At 39.6% G+C, this 15,850-nt stretch overlaps 2 protein-coding genes across 2 annotated transcripts; both read right to left on the bottom strand.

The window, feature by feature from the left end:
• Nucleotides 1-4,431: 4,431 nt before the first annotated feature.
• LOC141480490 (uncharacterized) lies at nt 4,432-6,476 on the bottom strand. Its single transcript, XM_074170518.1, has 2 exons — nt 6,344-6,476; nt 4,432-6,284 (listed from the first exon to the last, which is right to left on the bottom strand). The coding sequence occupies exon 2, from the start codon at nt 6,274-6,276 to the stop codon at nt 5,209-5,211; it is 1,068 nt and encodes a 355-aa protein (XP_074026619.1). The 5' UTR covers nt 6,277-6,284; nt 6,344-6,476; the 3' UTR covers nt 4,432-5,208.
• A 298-nt stretch (nt 6,477-6,774) lies between these two features.
• Nucleotides 6,775-10,992, bottom strand: LOC141480489 (uncharacterized). Its single transcript, XM_074170516.1, has 2 exons — nt 10,124-10,992; nt 6,775-10,064 (listed from the first exon to the last, which is right to left on the bottom strand). Exons 1-2 carry the CDS (start codon nt 10,704-10,706, stop codon nt 6,775-6,777), a joined length of 3,873 nt encoding a protein of 1,290 aa, XP_074026617.1. The 5' UTR covers nt 10,707-10,992.
• Nucleotides 10,993-15,850: the final 4,858 nt, after the last annotated feature.

Genomic DNA, 15,850 nt, shown 5'->3' with positions numbered 1-15,850 from the left:
GTTAAAGTTATTGAAAAGTTATCAAAGAAAAACATTTTTCATTTTGTAACTTCGAGGGCCCGTAACTTGGTTACGAAGACTTTTAGGAAAAAAATATATATTAAGTACTGGTGATATTTTGACCCCATCTATACATTCCCAAGAGGAAAAGAGGAAGTCCAGGGACACCCTGTATATTGAAAGTTGAATTTTTTTTTCACCTCATACATCTAATGAAACAAATGTTACCTTTTCTCATTTATTACATCAATCATACACTATTTTTTGTTTATAATAAAATAAATATTCACGTAAAGCATTTGCATAGAGACTATCTAAAGCTGAGGCTTGACAAAAACCTATGATTTCTTCCAAAGTTGAATCAGTTTTATTTTCACGTAACCATGATTGTATTATATTGAAAACACCTCGATAATAATCACAAAAGTTCAAAGCATCCAGCATAGCGATACGGTCAGAGAGTACACCAAGGTGAGTATTCAGGATCTCGTTTATATCCCGTTGAAACAGCTCCATGTTCGTGGTGTCCTTGGAAATGAAAACTTGTTTGGTATTACTTTCGATGTACTGTGTGACGTAAATGTAATTCCCGCAACATGTTGTAATTGGATCATACTCGTCTATATATCCATCGATTTGTGATTCAAAAAATGTTCCTTTATTTGTTGCAGGATGTCAATGAAGGTCGCCCATTCACAACTTTTTGAATTGATGGAACGAATGAAGAACTGCTGCTTCAAAATTAGGGATGGGCTGAAGTCTCTGCATGGACTTAGGCCACATCGAATTTCATAAGATGACATGGGGAATACCATCAACAGCAATTGGTGTTCGTTTCGAGCGACCATTTCGTATTGCTCCAACGCTCTTTCTATTGCATTGTAATCTTCACCATCACTGTCGAACATAGTAGATGAACAACACCGATTCTGGCACACTTCAAGGTCGTGCGTCGCTGGTAAGTATTTCAGAACAACTTTAGTGAGTGGAAGAGAGAAACGTGTGACGTAATCGACGCAGGATGGAACGAGTATCGTAGCGATTCAAGCATGGAACTCGGCCCCTTAGTACTCCACATCATCGCTCAGACCCTCTTGCGACTCTGCCTCACCCCTCGGCCCCCTTGTCTCGTTCCAGTTACGTGATTTTAATGAAAAAAAATTATAGTTATCAGATTCGAACCTGAATCGCCCGCGCGGTAAGCATTGTCCTTAGCCTCTACACCAACGTAATATATTGAAAGTAACTGCGAATGATGGGTATTTATAGCGTTAGTTTTGTCGGGACCGAAATTGACTCATTTTATATACTTGACAGCATTCTTTTTCCGTAGAATGTAATCGTCATTATCTTGTTGAAGATAGGAAAATATACTTAGATTTGGGAAATAATTAATATTTCATGTGAAGATGTATGTGTGTGTGTGTAAGAGCGAGAGACGCGTGTGACGTAATCGACGCAAAGAGATAATGGAGATGGTATCGAGGTTTTACCGCTTGCTGGCGCAAGCAGGTGTTGCCGGTTGTACAATAAATCGTCGTTTATGGGGCAATGTAGCGTTGCTGGTTTTGAAATTAATCGTGAACGACTCGATGAAAATTGGAAGCGCGAAAATGATATATTAATAATAATGAATCAGATTTGAAAAAAAACATTACAGATTAATGAGGCTGTATCGTTTCAAAGTGCGATCCCTCAATTTTACAAGGTATCTCAAAATACATCATTGAAAACAAACATGGCGTCGAAGTATACAGGGTGCGTCAAAATACATCATTTGAGAAAAAAGCATAACAGTTCCACGAGGCTGAGTTTTCAACGTGCGATCCCTCAATGTGTACAAGGTATCTCAAAATACATCATTGAAAACAAATATGGCGTCGAAGTGTACAGGATGCGTCAAAATATATCATTTAAGGTTTAAAATATAATATCAATGTGTATACAGGGTGTTTCAAATACATCATTTAAGAAAAAAACATGTCGGTTTAGCAGAAGTCTAGCGTTCCAACATGTCAGAAGGACACTTAGTCTCGTATCTTTGTTAACCAAGTTAGCATTATCAGGAGAAGAAGGAGATGGCACCAAAGGTGTCGAGGAGTTACGTATTGTGGAGTTAACATTCCAAAATGGGGAAAGCGACCGTTTTACAAACGTTTCGACTGTTTTGCGTGCGACCGTTTTGCGTGCGTTTTCGATCGTTTGCGTGCGTTTTTGACCGTTTTCGAGCGTTTATTCGTTATCGTTTCATCGTTATTGTCGTAACGGTTTTTCGTGTTTCAATGTGACAGTCATTTATCATTTAACGCGTTCCGATAACCAAGTAAGCATCATCAGGAAATGACTAAAGTCCATGCTTTGTCATATGAAGATTCATTTTGCGAATTTTCAGACTCTTGAACCTTGTGGAACACTCAACCTAACTTCTGTTACAGAGTAGTGTCGGTCAGATAATCAGAATGGAGAAATCAACTATCGCTCGATTGATTATGCTAAATGAAATTGAACTGGAGAATGTGGGTCGAATAATAATAAAAATAGTGATAAAACATTAAAATTTTGAAAGTAACGTAGTCAGCGATGTAGGTTGTGGCGTGTGTGAGGGTTTGTGGAAATTAATGAGTTATTACAAAAAATAATAGCGCAACTGTCAGAAGGGCACTGAGTTGTATATTCACTAATGCATGCATAATATGCAATAGTGTCAAACCTGTGACACACTAACCGTGGGCCTTCTGGTCAAAAAAAAACAGCCCTTTTCAGGGCTACATTATTCATACAAACAGTAGTAGTAGTAGTAGTACACCGGGAATATCGTCTCGCGACATGAGATTCTTCTTCTCAGGTCTGAAAGTTGGAAAATTTCCACTTAGTAGTAGAATATGAAACTGGTTTACAGCTGAAAATATACATTTTCATTGAATAACTAGTATATTTTCGATTTTACACGGAAAAAAGTTATGACGAAAGTTGTATGAAATTGGATTTTTTACAATTGAGAATGAATATCAACTACACCCTGCCCCAAATATCATGATCCGCGTAGCAAATTACACGGCTGCCACTGAAATAATGAAGCAGCAACCGCGAATCAACGGCTGTGACAGAATAAATAAATTGATCCACGGATTAATCGCCACTGTCGCGGGCCCGCGAATAGTAAGCGGATCCATGATAATCCGCGGAATAGATGAAAGTTTACGATGTAGGTGAGAAATTAAATACACTCTGTTTTAAAGTTATGACGCGGTTTCAACCGCGGATCCGCGACTGCGGCGGAATGAATCACGACTCAATCCGTTGAATGAATCATAATTCGCGGGATGAAGATAGGAAACAGATGTGGTCCGCTTCGCTCCGCTTCGCTCCGCTCCGCTTCAAAAATTTTTCGACACGCGAATTGAATTAATTCGTGACCGCCGTTGAAATTATTCTGCGGATTAAATCGCGGATTCGCGGTCACGGCCGCGGATCCGCGGATAATTCGCAGATAAAACCGCGGATCCGCGGCCATGGCCGCGGATTCACGGTTTTATCCGCGGATTATCCGCGGATTCGCGGCCGCGGCCGCGAATCCGCGATTTAATCCGCGGATTATTTTAATTCGCGGCCGCGAATTAATTTAATTCGCGGGTCGAAAAATTTTTGAAGCGGAGCGGTCAACCGCTCAGTTAACAATACCTTAGAAGTTGAGGATATGTAGTTTATTCCCAGATATCATAGCTTGAAGCCCAACCGCTCAATTGTAGGTGCCTTAGAAGTTGGAGATATAAAGATTACTCCTAACTTGAGATTACTACTCAGATTCTATCATCACGCATTAGTATTATCACTCTCAGATATCATCCGTCACATATATATAAAGTGAAATACACTATAATTGCAAGTCTATCTTCTCTATGAACCATCATCAATTGGTTCTCTTTGCAGGCAACTCAGGAGGAAAATTTTGCTTTGATCAGCTAACCACATAAATGTGCGTTCTACTATAATTGAAAGGTGAATACCTGATAGGTATTTCATTTCAAACAGACTAATTTGTAGTTATGTCAGCATAATAGTTGGAAAAAAACAGGAGCAGAATTTTTTTTGTCAGAATTTATTTTTTAAATTAGAAAAAACAAACAAACAAATTATTATTATTTTCATTACATTTTCAAATACAGATATAACATTTCGAAATCAATTTTAAACTATAAATATAATTTATTCTACATATTGAATATGACTAGAACATGATTGGATTGGAAGTATAAATGCTGCCACAACCCGTATATAGCAACCAGAGTATATATTTTCAAATAAAGCAAAATATTTACAACAATTTTGAATAGGCTTCAGTATGTATACTTCAAGAGAATGAGCGATGAAGATAGGATGACCATCGTCTGTGTGATTGTACAATTATTTGTGAATGATGAGATTTAGGGAAGAGTAGACACTGCCCCAACCACGCAGTGCCCTGTGTACACCAACCAACAGTATGTGTACTCCTAGGAAAGGAATAGGAATGAGGAATAGAAATTAGGATTATTCTATAAGGATAGGGGATGGTGGTGGACTATCCTCGATGGGGATTGGTGGGTCAGGAGGAATATCTTCATCGTCCGAATCAGAATCATCCGTCTCCCTAGGAAATAGGTCCCACATCACTGATGGCGCGTCATAGTCCACCTCGTCGTCATCCCACAGGCCATCATACAGGTCAGCGTCAGAATCAGTATCCACGTTGGGATCCAGGAACTCGTTTTCGGAGACGTCCGCATCATCGGTGCTGGTAACTTGCATCACCTGCAGTCTGGTATCGTGCCATGCTCCGGGCTGCTCGTAGTGATGATGCCCTGTGGTGGAATGTACCTCACCTTCTTCGACGGTCCAGTTGTCAGGTGACCTTCTGGGCTCCAAAAATGCGTGTGGCTCGGTGGTGGAATCCGCTTGTTGATAAGTAACTGCCATGTTGAAGATAGCTTAGCAACTAAATGTTCCATCGGAGACTCTCTACTTTTATACTTTCGAGAGGGAGTGGGAAGGAGTGGGGGAGGAGTGGGGATGATGTGGAATGAAGCGTTCATAAGATATTTTTTCCGGGATGAAAAGAAGAGAGGGAAGTGGACACTGCCCCAACCACGCAGTGCCCTGTGTACACCAACCAACTCACGTGTACTCCATGAAAAAAAAAAGGATCTAGGGAAAGGAAATAGATGGAGGTTATGTCCCAACAACGTCAACTTTCTTCCTGATCCGCTCCCTGAGAGCCTTAACACGCTCGGCCATTTCGTCGACCTCCATGCGGTACCGATTTGTTGAATCTGCCTCAACACGGTACTCCTCATCGACCCCATTGATGCTGATTTCCACCTCAGCAATTTCAGCCAACAAACGCCGTTTCTGTTCGACTAGCTGCGCCTGTCGAACTTCAAATCGTCGTTTACGTGATGCAATTTCCGCCAATTTTGCATCGCTGCCCTGGATCGTCACCAGCTTCACCTTCCTCTCTTGGCATATTCTGTCAAGCTCAAGCACGTCCTCGACTAAGCTAGAGGTTCTCTGCGATGACGGTAACTCCAGGTGGCGGCCAGAGGGTTGGACAGAAGTTACCTGCTGAACACTTGGCGTCGGTGGCGGAGGTGCTATGGGGCCGGCTGGTGGCTGATGAGATGGCTCGGTCGTGGCCTCCGAAGATGCCGTGATGGCTGGCTCAATGTCGCCCGCAGCAGTTAACATCTGCGGAGCCGTCGGTGACTGCTTTCTCGTCTTGGTCGCCTTAGACGTCGAGATGGTAGTATCTGACGTGGAAGGGGCCCGCCAGAGGGTCGAGGTCATAGGCGGCCGTCGATAGGGGTTGGACTCGTCCCACATCTTCATGTACTTCTGCAGCTCCGTCTGCTTTGGCTTCACCGACGACGCCACCTGTTTTGGCTTAGCGGAGGGCCTCCTCTTCTTAACGGGTTCGGGAGCAGCAAAGTCCTCATCACTACCGCTCGGAGCCGCTCTCTTACCGACAATCTTCGACCCCTTCTTCGCAACTTTGGCGGTGGTCTTCGTTTCAGAAGAAGGGGTGGTCGAAGGAACATCCTCCATCCAGCTGCTTCCGGGTCTTGGATCCGCCGTTACCAACACAACTTCTTCTGGAAGGGGGCTAAGTGGAGGTCCAAGTTGGAATTCAGTCAAGAAGTCCACTATATCCTGTGGTAGCTCCGATTGCTGCACCACCACGTCCTGCAGGATGTTGACCTTACCCTCCACGGATTTATCAGCGTCAATGATTGAAGACATACTGCACACTAGAAATTCACAAAATATTAGAATAAAGCATAATAATCAACATTACTTATATACTCACAGTTTTTATTCGAAGAAGATGAACACAGCTAGAGACCCAACTAAATTCGGTAGATATTCGAAGGCTAGAAGAAGCAGTTCGAATGATGAGTGCTCCTGAGCAGTCCCGCTTTTGTTACCTAAGCCACTCCTCCTCAACCCCCCTCCACTTACCACCTCCACTTTATCTAATACGGGGACTAAATGATGAGTCTGGCAACACTGTTATATTATATTCTCGCAGATTATGTGGATAGCTTGATATTATATATTCCAATATTATGAAAAATAGTTTATACCTCTTCAATACTTTGTGTTGGAATTGTAATGAAACAAGATGTATCACTGATATATTTTATTTCATAATCTATATCATAATTGATATTTACAATGGGAATAATATATATTATAATTTCAGAGCTTCGTAGGTATAGATTTACCACATTGAACTAACTAATCATCTGATTGTTCCTCCAATAATCTTATGAGTTGATCCAATTTTTCATCAGAATCCGCCTCATGATTAGGCACAGTTTTGAGGGCGTCGATAAGGAATTTGAAATTTACCTCAGGGCTGGTTTGGTAGAACTCAATATCCTTATGCCCCCACGGTAATGTTTTTGTGGTATTGGGGATGATGAATCGCTTATCATCCTTGTATGATAGCGCAACTTTATTACACATTAGAGTATACACATCGTGTAACTCACTTCGAAAAGTGCTCATCTTACGCAATATGGTACCACCTGATTCGACTATTTTCCTATAATCGTCAAGTGACATTTGATTTTTTATGACCGACTTTTTTATCCCTTTTGCCTTCTTCAATTCATCACTAACGGACTTGACATGATATGCTTTTGCGCCGGTACCATAAAAACTGATAATTGGATCATTAGGAAATTCGTCTTTCATATTTCCCAATATTGGTTCAGTTATAGGCATAGCAAACTGATTTTCAACTTTGTAGTTGGATGTATCGAATTTCTCTACATTGTCCCTCATGAAATCATAAAAGTTCTCCGTGAAAATTTTAAGAATGAGAGAGTCGGTATCGGTGTAGAGGAGAGAAGCATTTGACCCATAATGTTTTTTTATGAATTTATAAAAAAACTCATACATAACTGTTTTAGATAAATCAAGAATACTGAATCCAAGATATAGCGGTTTATTGTAATTTATTTTCACTTTACCCATATGAATGGCGACAAAGTCCTCTGAGAAAATTGAAAGCGTTTTAAAATTTGGCCGAGCGATGAGAGCATTTGCACCAGTTGCACGCTTTATAGACTCCCAATGAGTCACAAGCCGAATGTCATTTCTATTATCAACGTTTTCCATTGTTTTTCCAAAGACAGCATTTGTTCTTGTCTTGAAAATATTTTTATGATAAACATTTGTAGCTTGATTTCTCATTAGGGTATTAAGGTCTACATATTTCTTCAACCATGGTGATTGATTGAATGAGAGAACTCTGTGAGTCCTCATCACTATCAGTCCATTTTCAATTGCCTGCCTCAAAGCCCTATAATGAACAATGTATTTTCTCTTATCATTCAGATTAGGTATTAATTTGGGTATTTTTGAATTTGAACCGGGTGGAATTACGCTCTCTACAAGGAATGGCAGATCCGAATGTGCATCGTGAAGTTCTTCAGGGTAATGGACATCTACTTCCAGAACATAACCCTTAGGACCATCGTCTGGAACACCCATGATATCTAGTTGAAGAATTTCTTGTTCGGATAGCCATGTAAACCCATCTGTCGGTAATGGTTGGGACATACTGTGACCATAGAGGTTCGTAGCGTCCAAATAAGTGATGAATGATGATGCTTCATTTTCATCATAATCGGGTAGAAAACGATTATTAGCAACATGCTTTCTTTCAGAACACTGACTAATACCCCCACGAATACCCTTTTGGAAAAAAGTTATCATGTCAATATCCGTAAGCAATTCCAGCTCTACACCGGTGTATTTGAGCATGGCATCCCAAGAATGGCCAGGAGAAGTAAAATAGTGGGCTGGATCTAATTTATATTTATCCAGACATATATTACGGAAATTTTCGAAAATATCACATAAAATCAATACATCTGATTTCAAATACAAATCTGAATAGTCTCCTAACGTTTCACACTCGAACAAGGACCATACACGTTTTGCCCTCTCATAATCATCCTCAGATATGTGTTTCTCGTTCAATTGATCATAAAAATCGGATTTTGATGGTAGCTCAGTACAATCTAACGTGGTCAAATTTTTAACAAAACTGTAGGGAAAAACTCCTTTCTGTCTCATCAAAAGAAATTTTTCATTTTCCGGAAAACACTTTCGTGTTTCATAACATTGCTCATCTGACAAGCTCTCCCCTAACTGCTGCAGTGATGACGCCATGAATCTAAAGCTATCGATAAATCTCAGCTTTAGGAATTGTTTTTTCAATTTACCAAATTTATCTATTGTGGTACCCATCAATAGATGCTTAGTGAAAGAAATGTAATTTTCCTTTGTTTGACCGATAACCTCCACCTTGTTCTTATTAGTGCATAACTCTTTTATGAACAAGTGGCAGTCATAGCCGCTCAAGTTATGGAAAATTATTGGAACGAAATTCGGTAACTTGTAATTCAAATTACATCGAGAATGTGCAGCTCCATATCTTTTCTTTCCCGTCAAGTGACAATGATCTCTCACTTTGACGTCACCCAATTCGAAGGGTTTCTCACAAATACCGCAACTATCAGCAGTTAAAAATTCATTCTCCTCTGATGCTGTTAATGGCTTCATTGGCACGATACGATTCAAATATGTATAGTAGATGGCCCTCAGGTCAGACTCCAGCCTGGCTACAAATACTTTGGCAGCGTCCTCCCCACGATAAAGAACAAATTTGGAGGCTGAATCATCGAAAGAACAACGAATTCGGTATGAGAATGAGTATGGCTCGTGAATAAATGATTTATTTGTGAAGGAACGTATTGGATCCGGTTCATTTGTATGTATAGGCTTCAGAATTGATTCAAAATCAGCGTATACCACGAAGGGGACTTTCAACTGCCTTTCAAAATTTTCAAATTTTAATATATTTTCCGGTATGGCCCTACCACATTTATCAATTTTGATTTGCGTTGTGGGAATGGTGGTACAAATAAAATTGCAATCATTCAACTGATGTCGTAATAATTTGCGTTCGTCTGAAAAATACATCAAACAACCATCACAAAAATACATTCTATGCCCGTGGGATGAAATTTGTGATGAAACTAACCTTGATAGATCCTTTATCCAGCAATAGTGGCTATTACTAGATTCATCGGTGATGTTCAATAAATTTACATGGCGACCGAGTTTCCGCCGTGCGTAATAAAGAGGACCCACAATTTCATATTTCGGTTTGTTGTTTTCAAAAGTTGTTTCTAACCCATAAACATTGACTGAACAATCATTCATATTCTCAAATTGTGGAATATCACGTAATTTCATGGGAAAATCTATACCTTCAACATTAAGTACATCTCTGAAGTCTGGATATGAGCCTACTTCAGAAGTTCTAGTTTGCGCTGGTCGCAGAGCTGATGTCACCGCCCAAGCGAAGCAAAAATGGTCTTCATTTCTCACATTAACTACTGCCCTCTTCAAAGCGATGAATTCTGGAAGCTTGATGTAGGAGGATCCACTGAGAGGACTATATTTGTTGATGTTTACTTCGATAAAAACAACTTTCTCCAGAGTCCAACCTGTAAACACATTATTCGTTTAATGACTGAAATCTTTCATATTTATGTAGATAATATACCTGAGTCGCGTTCTTGAAATTCCACAGCTTTTGCAGACAACGTGTCGACGAATGTCCTATAAACCTCTTCAAGGTTGTTTGATTGATCAACAATTTGGTTTTGGCTGTTGAAAGACTTCACCTCTAATATTTCCTGCGTCTGAAGTATGTACCTCCCAAACAACTCCATGTTCACTTTCAAGGTGTTATGAACTTGCACCATTCGATCAATCAAAGTCACAACTTTATGCCTCACTTCATTAAAGAAAGATTGATAGTCTGAATGTGGATTCTTACTTTCGACCCTGTAGCTAACAATCCTATATTTAAATGCGCTGTTGATGATTTTCACACCATCCTCAAATTCCGTACAGGAATTTGTTCTATGCTCCAATGTTTTGAGGTGTGAATTCATCCTATTCACAGGTACCATTCTATTGCAATAGTTGCACAATTCCTGAACTGCACTTGGTTGGGCAGAATCCACTCTGGGCCGTTTTGCTGGAGGACCTGCATCATTATCCGGCCTGCAGGACTGCATTTGATGACGACGCATGTTATCTTTACGGCTGAAACTTTTACCACACCTATCACAGTGAAACATATTTGTAGATATATTCAATACGCGCGATATCAAACTAACTCCTGTGAATGAGTAGCACCTCTTTTATATGTTCATTCAAAAAGTGGGGGAGGGAAGGAGAATACACGAGCGCCCTCAAATTTACATCAGCAAAGACACATGATATTGTAGAAGGTCACTCAAAGTCAAACTGAAAACGCACTCCAAAAGTCTCTTCGTCCATGCGGCTGAAGGTCGTTCAAAGTCGAATATTCTAAATAACAACGTGGATCAATTAAGGTCGTTCAAGGTCAAACTTGAAACATTACCTCAATGTCACCTTGCTTTTGTCGCGTGATGTGTGTCAGGGTCGTTCAAAGGCACTGCCTCAAAGTCACCTTGCCTGCCTTGTGTAACGTTGATCAAGGTCGTTCAAGGGCAAACTCAAAACAATCGTTCAAAGTCACCTTGGTTGCGTTAAATCGTGTAGGTGCAAAACTGGCTCGAATTCATTGGAAGTCAAAGTCACCTTGTCGAAAATATGGGAAAAGAATGAAGGTCATTCAAGGTTAAACCCAAAACAGCACCTCAAAGTCACCTTGTCTGCGTTGCCGTATGACGCATGCCAAGGTCGTTCAAGGTCAAACTCATAACACCTCCTCAAAGTCACCTTCGCAACTTCGTGTGACGTAGAGGTCATTTCAAGGTTGAAAGTGGTGGGGGGAGGTTCTGAAATCGGCTTAAACTAACTACTAATGGAACATGTTCCAAAAGTCCATTCAAATCGTTCTGAATGAACTCCAAATAACGTTCTCCACTCAATCGGTCTTGTAGAACGAATGGTCCTATAAGATGGTTTCCTATGATACCAGCCCAAACATTCACGTTGAATTTCCGTTGGTGTTTGGTTTGCAATATCCCATGGGGATTTTCTTCGGCCCATATATGGAGATTATGAGAGTTGATAACTCCATCTCTACTGAAACCTGCTTCATCAGTGAATAAAACTCGATTAATAAAAGTCATATCCTCTCTTTGCCTATCCATGAACCAATTGGCATATTCCAGTCGTGCTGGAAAATCTTGAGGTGTCATGGCATGTACCTTCTGGATGTGAAATGGGTGGAGCAGTTGTTCCCTAATTATTTTATGAATAGTGGACTTGGATGTATGGAACTGTTCTGATAGATTTCTGATGCTCATTGAAGGATCATCAGCGACGGCTTCTAAAATATTTTCCTCCAATACAACGGTACGTACAGTCCTAAGAGCGCCCTCACCACCTCGTTTTGGCAAAACTGTACCTACAATAATATCGAAATAAAACAACGTGCTCAAATTAATTATCAATTATTACATACCTGTCTCCCTCAAGCTGCGATCGACACGCTCGAATGTTTCTCTTGACGGTACCGTTCGATTGGGAAAATGCTCGGAATACAGACGACGAGCTTCTGCAGCATTACAAAATGCTCGTCCATAAAATACATGCATATCTGCATATTCATTGAATGTAAACTGTTCGGCCATATCAAAAAAATTCAAAATATCCTCTAGAATATTGACAATACAATGATAGTCATATGACAACGCACCACTCAACAAAACAAAATCGCATTCCAGTTTCCATTTTTTATCAAAACTTTCTAAAAGGTTTTTTTGTCAACATCTGTGAAAGAAATGGAACATAATTATTCCCTGGATATTTTTCACCTGATCATGTGCAGCCGTTTTTGTAGTTCATTCGTTTGCTTTTTATTAGTATAGTAAATATTTTTTCCGATGTGCGTTTTTTCAGCTAAATTTAGATTCGTGTTAAAGAATTTCTCCCATAAAATTATAATTATCAGTGAAACTCCTCAACAGTTTAGCTGTGAAGAAGAATTTGAAACATTCGAATGTTGAGTTTCATGAGATTCAGATAACTGATCAACACGAAACGTGATTATTCCACACGTACCTATTATTGTTAAAGTTATTGAAAAGTTATCAAAGAAAAACATTTTTCATTTTGTAACTTCGAGGGCCCGTAACTTGGTTACGAAGACTTTTAGGAAAAAAATATATATTAAGTACTGGTGATATTTTGACCCCATCTATACATTCCCAAGAGGAAAAGAGGAAGTCCAGGGACACCCTGTATATTGAAAGTTGAATTTTTTTTTCACCTCATACATCTAATGAAACAAATGTTACCTTTTCTCATTTATTACATCAATCATACACTATTTTTTGTTTATAATAAAATAAATATTCACGTAAAGCATTTGCATAGAGACTATCTAAAGCTGAGGCTTGACAAAAACCTATGATTTCTTCCAAAGTTGAATCAGTTTTATTTTCACGTAACCATGATTGTATTATATTGAAAACACCTCGATAATAATCACAAAAGTTCAAAGCATCCAGCATAGCGATACGGTCAGAGAGTACACCAAGGTGAGTATTCAGGATCTCGTTTATATCCCGTTGAAACAGCTCCATGTTCGTGGTGTCCTTGGAAATGAAAACTTGTTTGGTATTACTTTCGATGTACTGTGTGACGTAAATGTAATTCCCGCAACATGTTGTAATTGGATCATACTCGTCTATATATCCATCGATTTGTGATTCAAAAAATGTTCCTTTATTTGTTGCAGGATGTCAATGAAGGTCGCCCATTCACAACTTTTTGAATTGATGGAACGAATGAAGAACTGCTGCTTCAAAATTAGGGATGGGCTGAAGTCTCTGCATGGACTTAGGCCACATCGAATTTCATAAGATGACATGGGGAATACCATCAACAGCAATTGGTGTTCGTTTCGAGCGACCATTTCGTATTGCTCCAACGCTCTTTCTATTGCATTGTAATCTTCACCATCACTGTCGAACATAGTAGATGAACAACACCGATTCTGGCACACTTCAAGGTCGTGCGTCGCTGGTAAGTATTTCAGAACAACTTTAGTGAGTGGAAGAGAGAAACGTGTGACGTAATCGACGCAGGATGGAACGAGTATCGTAGCGATTCAAGCATGGAACTCGGCCCCTTAGTACTCCACATCATCGCTCAGACCCTCTTGCGACTCTGCCTCACCCCTCGGCCCCCTTGTCTCGTTCCAGTTACGTGATTTTAATGAAAAAAAATTATAGTTATCAGATTCGAACCTGAATCGCCCGCGCGGTAAGCATTGTCCTTAGCCTCTACACCAACGTAATATATTGAAAGTAACTGCGAATGATGGGTATTTATAGCGTTAGTTTTGTCGGGACCGAAATTGACTCATTTTATATACTTGACAGCATTCTTTTTCCGTAGAATGTAATCGTCATTATCTTGTTGAAGATAGGAAAATATACTTAGATTTGGGAAATAATTAATATTTCATGTGAAGATGTATGTGTGTGTGTGTAAGAGCGAGAGACGCGTGTGACGTAATCGACGCAAAGAGATAATGGAGATGGTATCGAGGTTTTACCGCTTGCTGGCGCAAGCAGGTGTTGCCGGTTGTACAATAAATCGTCGTTTATGGGGCAATGTAGCGTTGCTGGTTTTGAAATTAATCGTGAACGACTCGATGAAAATTGGAAGCGCGAAAATGATATATTAATAATAATGAATCAGATTTGAAAAAAAACATTACAGATTAATGAGGCTGTATCGTTTCAAAGTGCGATCCCTCAATTTTACAAGGTATCTCAAAATACATCATTGAAAACAAACATGGCGTCGAAGTATACAGGGTGCGTCAAAATACATCATTTGAGAAAAAAGCATAACAGTTCCACGAGGCTGAGTTTTCAACGTGCGATCCCTCAATGTGTACAAGGTATCTCAAAATACATCATTGAAAACAAATATGGCGTCGAAGTGTACAGGATGCGTCAAAATATATCATTTAAGGTTTAAAATATAATATCAATGTGTATACAGGGTGTTTCAAATACATCATTTAAGAAAAAAACATGTCGGTTTAGCAGAAGTCTAGCGTTCCAACATGTCAGAAGGACACTTAGTCTCGTATCTTTGTTAACCAAGTTAGCATTATCAGGAGAAGAAGGAGATGGCACCAAAGGTGTCGAGGAGTTACGTATTGTGGAGTTAACATTCCAAAATGGGGAAAGCGACCGTTTTACAAACGTTTCGACTGTTTTGCGTGCGACCGTTTTGCGTGCGTTTTCGATCGTTTGCGTGCGTTTTTGACCGTTTTCGAGCGTTTATTCGTTATCGTTTCATCGTTATTGTCGTAACGGTTTTTCGTGTTTCAATGTGACAGTCATTTATCATTTAACGCGTTCCGATAACCAAGTAAGCATCATCAGGAAATGACTAAAGTCCATGCTTTGTCATATGAAGATTCATTTTGCGAATTTTCAGACTCTTGAACCTTGAACCTTGTGGAACACTCAACCTAACTTCTGTTACAGAGTAGTGTCGGTCAGATAATCAGAATGGAGAAATCAACTATCGCTCGATTGATTATGCTAAATGAAATTGAACTGGAGAATGTGGGTCGAATAATAATAAAAATAGTGATAAAACATTAAAATTTTGAAAGTAACGTAGTCAGCGATGTAGGTTGTGGCGTGTGTGAGGGTTTGTGGAAATTAATGAGTTATTACAAAAAATAATAGCGCAACTGTCAGAAGGGCACTGAGTTGTATATTCACTAATAATGATCGGATCGTCGCGTACAACACGTCAAATGAAAGGATAAGAAATGCAGAATTCATCGACAAAGAAAAAGCAAAGATGACGCAACATGTCAGAAAGGCACTAAGCCAAATCTTCGTTAATGACAGTTGAATCTCAACGTGCAGCACATCAAATGGAAGGGAAACGAATACAGAGTGTACCGTCAGAGGAAAAAACAAAGATGGCGTAACGAATATAATATTCAACGCCTAATGTGAAATAGCATAGGAAGAATTGCAACAAAAATCATTGAACAAACTTGGAATTGAAAAATGTTGGGTTATGAACAACTATAAGTTTATTCCAATTGCAGAAGTTTGATTCAAAACGAAGAATTTATAAAGAAAATGAAAAAAATCATCGTATACTGAAACATAGGATATATTTGGATTCCTCAGGGTGAGAAGGTTTCTAATCCATCAAAAAACGGCCACTTCCGGTTTTCACTTGCGGTCGTCCGATTTCGATGATTTCGACATCAATGGATTCGTTTACATGCCATGAAACA

Source organism: Leptinotarsa decemlineata, unplaced genomic scaffold, assembly GCF_025532065.1.
Source record: "Leptinotarsa decemlineata unplaced genomic scaffold, Ldec_3_MD MMD2_P_RNA_scaffold_9, whole genome shotgun sequence".
NCBI lineage: Eukaryota > Metazoa > Arthropoda > Insecta > Coleoptera > Chrysomelidae > Leptinotarsa > Leptinotarsa decemlineata.
The sequence above is the reverse complement of the archived record's forward strand: the minus strand, read 5'-3'. Positions and strand labels throughout refer to the sequence as shown.

Excerpts from the sequence above, each read along its gene's own strand:
- LOC141480490 (XM_074170518.1), bottom strand. The coding sequence starts at position 6,276 with ATGTCTTCAATCATTGACGCTGATAAATCCGTGGAGGGTAAGGTCAAC.
- LOC141480489 (XM_074170516.1), bottom strand. The coding sequence starts at position 10,706 with ATGTTTCACTGTGATAGGTGTGGTAAAAGTTTCAGCCGTAAAGATAAC. Across the intron at positions 10,065-10,123 it reads ATTTCAAGAACGCGACTCAG|GTTGGACTCTGGAGAAAGTT; the intron begins GTATATTATCTA and ends ATGTGTTTACAG.